This window comes from Rutidosis leptorrhynchoides, chromosome 9 (assembly GCF_046630445.1).
Source record: "Rutidosis leptorrhynchoides isolate AG116_Rl617_1_P2 chromosome 9, CSIRO_AGI_Rlap_v1, whole genome shotgun sequence".
Taxonomy (NCBI): domain Eukaryota; kingdom Viridiplantae; phylum Streptophyta; class Magnoliopsida; order Asterales; family Asteraceae; genus Rutidosis; species Rutidosis leptorrhynchoides.
Window position 1 is genome coordinate 334,217,542 of NC_092341.1, and position 8,726 is coordinate 334,226,267.

An 8,726-nucleotide genomic window follows, 5' to 3' on the forward strand; every position below is an offset into this window, starting at 1 on the left:
TATACTTATATTGTTTTATGTATTTAAGTCCTTAAAAAGTGATTAAATACATTACATATACGATATATGTATAAACATTATAGGTTATAAGTATTTATATCAAAAAACGTTACTTAAAGTTATCGTTTTGAAAACTTAAGTTAGTAGTTTCAAAATATACTTATAACTTATTGTTATTAATACAAAATGAGATATTAAAACATCCTTAGATCATGTTAAATATGTATATATACATATATATACACAAACGTATAATTATCATATGTTATATAGTTCGTGATATCATCGGTCAAACTAGACGGTCAAACGTTGTGTAAATCTCTTTTCAAAAACATAAGTCTCAACAATTTGGGTTGCTTATCATGTTGGTAAGGTTTAATTTATGTAAATATTAATCTTATAAGTATAGATCGATCGAAAAAGTCCGGGTCATTACATATATGGTTGGATTTTAAATTTTAAGTACATACATTGGATACAGAACAACTAACATAAGTACTTACATTAAATACAATAATTATAAACATTATTTCTGTACAAACACTCACATAGCCCTGCGAATTCGCGGGTCCTCCACTAGTTAAGAAACAAAACAATCGTGGATAAAAAATAATCAAAAACTACACTATCATCGTTGATTTCATTGTATTAAACCCTATGATCTTTGATTCATATATGCTTCATCCGTTTGACAATCGCTTAATCCAACATTTGAGATGCATAAACTGTCTGATATTCTTGATGGACAGGTAAAGATGTATAATGATGCATTGTTGTATTCTATATCAAGTGATTTGTTGTTAGAATTTTACTTTTATAGAAGAATCAAAAGGAAAAAGAAATATATATGTATTCATTTTTTGTGTGCTTTATTTGTATGAATTGAGGAATTATAACGGAGCCGTAAACAGTTGAAAGTTTTAATCTTTAAGAACATTTTTTAATTTATTGATGATCAGATGGTTTAAGAATATTTTTACTTAGTCTGAAAATGAAGAGAAATAAGATTCCATTTTTGTTGTTCATTTCATACTAAATACGAAATTTTCAGATTACATATGTTCATGTTATCAAAGATTATTTTCTTCCAAGTCCAACATCAGATTGCTTAAAGTTTACAAGTCTTTGATTTTTCTCATAATATTTTAGTTTCTGATCAAATAATCTCGCATTTTGAATTATGTATTGGCCTTTACTATCTTGATCGGAATGACTAATTTGCTATTATGTCTGCAAAAGCTACCCCGAAATCAGTTTTACGATTGATGGGCTTAAAGGGGTAGACATTATACCATTTGAAGAGCCATTTGCAGGTACAATGAAAGTTTTGAACTTTCAACATAGATTTATGATATGATATGATAGTATAATTGTTGTCAAATAGTATTTCTTAAATCGATAGTATAACTCGAGTTTAGCTATGTATGCATCAGTTTAAGAGGTATTTGGATATACTTTTAACTTGATTATTAATAGTCTTATGAATTAGTATTTCCAGGCATTTTTTTTACACGAGTAGCAAAGTTTTTATTCATATGTATATATGACAACTGTTAAGCGAGTTAAATGATTTGGTGTGTGCGTTGCAGCCCTAATGCACATTAATCGTGCCACAAATGTGTGCCTTATTGCAATCTTTACACTTGCATGATTGCAGCCCTGCTGACTGTTGTTTTAGAGTTTTTTGGTGAAAATATCGAGATTTACACCTACCTAATGCTTCCTCAAACTCTGTTTTGGCGATAAGTGATTTAGAAGGATGGGATCGTTAGTGTGCATGAGAGATCCTGTATTCATTTCTATACATTTGGTAATTTACTTTTTAAGTGTTCTTCACGATTTAATATATCATTTTGTTGATTTTAACTCGGGTTTTGTAATTGATTTTGTAATTAATATTTAGTTTATTAGGGTTTTGTAATTGATTTTGTTTATATGGATTTTGTTGGGATTAAACTCAGATTTAATACAATTAAGTGGATGGGTTACAAGCTTAATATGCAAGCAGTTACAAGTTACAAAATGGTGGTTATTATTGGTTATTAGTTGTTAGTTATTTAAGGTAAAAGTCATAACTTTTAGTGAATGGTTGTATTGGTGTATCAATAGGTTACTTGATGTTTTTATAAGAAAAGTCACATCAGTTAGGAAAAGTCATAGCCTTTGGGAATAGTCACAACTGTTGACTTGTAGATGTATATATAGATGTGTACGCTTATGTAAGTGTGTGTGGTGTTACATATCAATAAAATAAACAGAAAGTTCCCTCCACTTTGTGTTCACACCCATTTCCTTTATTGATCAAAATATATTAGTAAATTGCATTGTCAAAAGGTGCCCACAACAATCTGTGAAGAATACGTGGATGTACCAAAGTCCAAATTATTTGAATACTCAATTCATACTTCTACAAATTGGTATCAGAGCCAAGGTTATTTCAAAGATGAACAATACAACTACTTTTGGGCATATGTCAATTCCAAAATTGACCAAGTGCAATTATGATAATTGGAGCATTCAAATGAAAGCATTGTTGGGCGCTCAAGATGTATGGGAGATTGTTACAAAGGGATGTGAATAACAAAGTGAAACACAACTTGGTGCCATGAATGCACAACAAGTCAAGGCATATAAGGATGAACGAAAGAAAGATAACGCTGCTCTTTTCATCTTATTTCAATCCGTTGAGGAGTCTGGATTTGAGAAAATTGCGGGTACAAAAACAGCGAAAGAAGCATGGGATATGTTGGAAAAAACGTTTAAAGGTGCGGACCGAGTCAAACAAGTGCGACTACAAACTCTGTGTGGCGAATTGGAGGCCATGAAAATGAAAGAGACTGAAGGAGTCTCCGAGTACATCACTCGCGTTCAAACGGTTGCGAATCAACTGAAACGGAATGGTGAAACTCTGTCAGATACAAGAATTATAGAGAAAATTATGCGGTCGTTAACCGAGAATTTTGAAAACATAGTGTGCGCAATTGAAGAGTCGAAAATCTTGGAGGATTTGTCGATTGAGGAACTAGCGTGTTCGCTTGAAGCACATGAGCAAAGAAAGAACAAGAAAAAAGTATCCCTTGATGAAACGAACTTATATGCGACGAAAAACTATGGTGGAGAAGGAAGTAATTCTAGGCATAATAGTGACAGATGCCGATGTTGTGGTAGAGAGAATGATGACCATGAAGAGCAACAATCAACCGAAGATTTCCAACAAAGGTCGCGACAAAATGAACGCGGACATGGAAGAGGTGAAGGCGGACGAGGACCGCTCGGATATTGATTGTTATAAATGTGGTAGGCATGGTCATTATGCTAGAGAATGCAAATCAGTGGAAGAAACCGAAGAAAACAATTTGGTTACGGAACAAGAAGTCGAAGAAAATGGTGTTTTATTGATGACACATGACACGGGTGCAAGTGGGGAATTAGAATGAAGGAGCAAAATAGATCCGAGTTTAAAGGAGGGATTTGTTGGGATTAAACTCAGATTTAATACAATTAAGTAGATGGGTTACAAGCTTAATATGCAAGCAGTTACAAGTTACAAAATGGTAGTTATTATTAGTTATTAGTTGTTAGTTATTTAAGGTAAAAGTCATAACTTTTAGTGAATGGTTGTATTGGTGTATCGATAGGTTACTGGATGTTTTTATAAGAAAAGTCACATCAGTTAGGAAAAGTCATAGCCTTTGGGAATAGTCACAAATGTTGACTTGTAGATGTATATATAGATGTGTACGGTTATGTAAGTGTGTGTGGTGTTACATATCAATAAAATAAACAGAAAGTTCCCTCCACTTTGTGTTCACACCCATTTCCTTTATTGATCAAAATATATTAGTAAATTGCATTCTCAAAAGGTGCCCACAACAATCTGTGAAGAATACGTGGATGTACCAAAGTCCAAATTATTTGAATACTCAATTCATACTTCTACAGATTTCACCGCGGCGTGTCACAACCTGTTCATCACCGCTTATCTGATTTTTTTTATACGAAGCTGAATAGGTTATTTTTTTGGTGATATTTATACTTTGGATTTTCTTCTATTTCTTTCTTAATATCTAATTTGCGATTGAAGCCAATAGACATGTCGCTGGAATTAGAAGCTTAAAATCAACATCTGGTGTGTTATTTTTGTTCTGTGTGGAAGTTAAATTTACGATCTCTTTCATTCTTTACTTTTATCAAAACTCTCCTTTAATCCTTTATAACCTGACGATTCAAAACATGAATAATCGTTATATCAAAACATGAATGCATGCTTTTTATGATTTACATTCGACATATTAATCGTGGGTTTCGTTGACATGCGATTTGTATATATAGTATAGTTTTTCTTGCTTAGATTCATGATTTGACATCTATGGTGTCCAATTGCTTTACCATTTTCTGTTTATGATATTTTTGGTTTGTTGTCTAAGTTGTATCTAATTATCTAAGGCATTCCATTATGGCTAACAAGCATGTTGTCTCTCTTGTCTTTAGTTACTAAGAAACAAAGAAGTCTAAATGCAAAAGTTGGGGGATGCGAGCGAAACACAAGATGACGCCAAATACGAAACGCAAAAGTTGGGGATGCAAAAGTTTGTTCCATATTATAACATGTATGTTCCCGGATTCTTCATTTCCTTTTTCATTTGCTAATATATTACTTCATAAGTTGTTTTAACTTGTGATTGTAATGTAATGGGAGCCATGGAAAACAAGAGTTTGAGTGTATGTGATTCACATTAGCTTACCAAACTATGGGCTTTTTTCAGGTCAATAAATTTGTTTATTTTTATTTTTATATTTTTATTTTATGAATAGGTGAAATTTGTAAGGTATTGTGCATATATAGATAGTTTTTATTTATATTGCAAATGGATTAGTTTGCAAGTGGTGTTGCATTATTTTAACTATTGTTATATAAAATTGTTGTTGGTATAATTATTGTTATATGGATTTAAACCTTTTGGGTTGTTCAGGGTGAGGCTATGTCCATGAAATTATTGTTCATTATATATGGTCTGTGAGTAGAAGAGAGAGATGGTGTATTTACCATAAGCATTCAAGGTAATCGAATCAAGTATGTTATGATCTTTATTACTTAAATAATCTACAATCCATATAAGGCTTGATTTGGAATATATTAGTTTTTTGTATATATTTATTTGTAAAAGTCTCTATAGGTGGCATGGTGGATTAAGCGGGTTTGGTAACGGGTCAGAAGGTTTTATGGTTGGTATTAGACTTGTTGTGTTGGAAAGGTCATTTTAGAAATGATTTGTGTAGACGTTGATTCTATGGATCTTAGGTCGCTTGAACTCTAAACTAAAGGCGGAACACAATAGAATAGAGGTAAATCGAGATACGGGTCGTTTTGGGATCGAATTAGTCGAACCTAGAGCAAAACCTAGATTAGGTCGACTCCTAGACGATGTATTTCGGTGGTATTCGGTGTTAGGGTTCTCTGGAGACGAAAAACAACGACTTGGAACAAATGGGACGAGTAACCTCATCAATGAAGTCTAAACCCGTATATATACTGCAAGTCAGACACACTCGGTCTAGTGTGTCTGTCAGTCGGTCGACTGACTTACACAGTCGGTCGAGTGTGTACACACACTCGGTCGACTGTGTGCAGTTTAACATATTGATTATTTAATTAATTAAGAACGCACAATCATCATAGTAATCAATAGTCACTAGTAAATAACATTATTACAAAACCGAATGTACTAAACGTAAGAATAAACTACGGCTGGGGATTCATGCACCAACAAACTCCCCCTAAAACCTAGCCGTAGAACAGAAAAATAATTCGATTATCAATCAGTAAAAGGATCTGTCACCCAGTTCTTCAAGTAGCAAAGTTTCACAACCCTGCAGTACTGTTCAGCCTGCACATGATTTTCTGGGCGATACAGCATCCGATTATAGTAAAGGGTAAACATATCTTCCTCACAGCAGTTTCGCAACCAAACTGGATCTAGAACCCTTATACTATCACTTTCATCTCCACCATCCTTGTCTAACACAATAACTGCTTCCTCTGAGCGTTCATCATAATACCACCAACGAAAACGAGGACTGAAGTGCTGCGGCATCTTTCTCAAAGGAACCTTCCGCACATACTTCACAGGTCGATATTTTACTATCTTCCTTCTAACCCCTGTTTTCTTGTTCGTTCGATAAGAAATCTTCGGAAACTGAGGACGAAAACCTAAGAAATTAGGTGAATGATATGATCTCCTTATCTTACGAACCAAAACATCAGGAATTCCACTATAATCTTGATATAACATCTTAAGCCTGGCCACCTGCATAAACTCAAAATAAGGTAACGTTTTGAATTCAAATGAAGACTTGATATAATCTACTCCATATTCTTTCTTGATCGCATACATATCGAATTCTTTAATATAGGCCCAGGCTATGATCTTTCCTTTAGCACGTAAACTTTCACAGTGCTCGATAAACTTCAAAAACTGCGGCTCTAATTCAGGTTTCATCACATATTTCCTAATCCGCATCAGAATCTTCCATTCTTCTTCCAACACTTCAACCTTTTCTTTGTTGATCTTCACCGGCAAGAAACCTTCTGGTAACACACTTTCTTGTTCCTTCTGTTCCTTTTCTTTACATTTTCTGTTCAAAAGCTCATCATTCATCTCAAAATAATCAGCAAAAGTTGGAAGATCATCACCAACGCCTTCATAATGAGGATAAGGCTCAGTTGGCTCATCCTCAATAACAACCTCATCAAAACTGTTATCACTTTCATCAAAAACATCAGTATCACTCATTTCATCATCAAAATTCTGAGCTCCTGATGTCGAAGCCTCAGTTGCAGCTTTTGATGTAGCGTCAGCAGATTCCTTAGCTTCTCGCTCTAGACGCTCCATCAATTCCTGCTCAGTTTCGGTCAGATCCGGAGGGATCTCCCCTTCTTCTAAATTAGTGTAAACAGTTGTATGATTAAGACGATCCTGCATAGCTAAAAATTCAGAAACTATTAAAATTTGAAGAGGAGTTACATACAGCGGGTTATCCTCCGTGTAGCCTTTAGCAACTTCAACAGATCTGTCCTCTTCTGCCTCACCAAAAGTACCAAATGGATCTGGTTCATCATCCTCTTCTTCAACCACAATCCTCTTCTCCCATTCATTCAATCTATCCGCCAGATCTCGGTTTTGTGTCTGAAGAGATAAAATTTCTCCAGCCTAACTTTCCATATTTTTCTCCAGCTCACCAATCTTCAACCTCAATGCAGACATCTCAGATGTTGTCTTCTTCTTATCTTCATCAACTGCCTTTTGGAACTTAGCAAAATCCGCAGACAACTGAATCAACTTTCGGTTAACAATTCCTGTCATATCACCTGCAGTAGTCTCAGAACGTTGAGAAGTTTGAACTTGCTGAGAAGATGTAGTTTGTTGTAGTTGAGTGGGTGCAGCTTGAGTAGATCCACCAGTAGCTGGACCAGTCTGAGCAACCTTTGGCTGGGACTTTGTTGTGGAAGACGAACTTCCATCTTTAACCAAAATCTTCAAACGTTTCTGTCTCCCTCTTGTTGACACCTTGGGAGCTTCAGCTAACTTTCATTTCACTAAATCCATTTGACTATCATCAAGCGCTGTTACATCATCTTCATCAACTAATCGAGGACCAGTTGGTTTTGGTGGAGGCTGATTCACCTCTTCTTCACCTGCAATAGTAATATCAGTCTCATCCCCTGAATTACTGTTTTCATGTCGGCAACTCAAGCCTTCTGGACACACGTAGTTCTCATTAACCAGATGACCAATCAACCCTTTCTCCGGTACTTCCACTCGGCTCTGCAAAAACTGGTTGAAAGATTGATCATTTAAATGATTCTGCTTTAGTTCATCCTCAGGTATCTTTACCAACCCTTGAACCTGCTTCTCTAGCATAATTTGAAGAAACCTCGGGAACACCAGATGAACTTTCCTCTTCACATTTAGAACCATCGCATCAAATATCACCTGTGAAAAATTAAACTCAGCGTTCAAAACCAACGCAACAAACATAGAGCTGTATTTTGCTGTCATCTCATCAAAACCTCCTTGCATCGGGCTCAAACATCTAAGAAGAACGTATGTAAAGTATCGATACTGCCTTGGAAGTTTCGTACGTTTAACAGCTTTGGTTATGTCACGAGTATAACCACATCTCTTTAAACACCTTCTAACCTTCAGAATCGGAAAATCAGTTGGCATATCATCATTGTCCGGAAACCCTAAATCTTCCCTGATAGTCTGTGCAGAAATACGAACAATCGTGTTGTTGACAGAACTCAATATCACCTTCTTGTTATCTTCAGTAACAACTTGGGCAACCTCCCAGAATTTTCTCTGATGAGAATAATACGGAGTGCACTCAGCAGTAATAGCTCTAAAGATCCTGGAACGTTTCAAGAAAGCAATGATCGGACCAAAACCTCCTCTTTGGGCCTCTGAACCCTTTTCATCAACACACGCAAGTACGTTTGTATCTTCTCGACCAATCAGACCCGGTAACTCAGAAGATAATGGGATTCGTGGTTCACGTTCTTCATCAGACATCTGATGTTGTTCTTGAGACATAGTGAATAGCTGAAAAACACTCAAAACAACATAACGAATAAGCATTTACCTCCATGTATCATGGGGTATCTAATGAATTATATGAATCAATGAATTAACAAACACAACAAACACATTAAATAAAGCACACAG

The 8,726-nt window shown here is 35.3% G+C and overlaps 1 protein-coding gene across 1 annotated transcript; it reads left to right on the plus strand.

Moving 5' to 3' along the window:
* Positions 1–2,605: 2,605 nt before the first annotated feature.
* On the plus strand, positions 2,606–3,437 carry LOC139869084 (uncharacterized). Its single transcript, XM_071857412.1, has 2 exons — positions 2,606–3,125; positions 3,169–3,437. Exons 1-2 carry the CDS (start codon positions 2,606–2,608, stop codon positions 3,435–3,437), a joined length of 789 nt encoding a protein of 262 aa, XP_071713513.1.
* Positions 3,438–8,726: the final 5,289 nt, after the last annotated feature.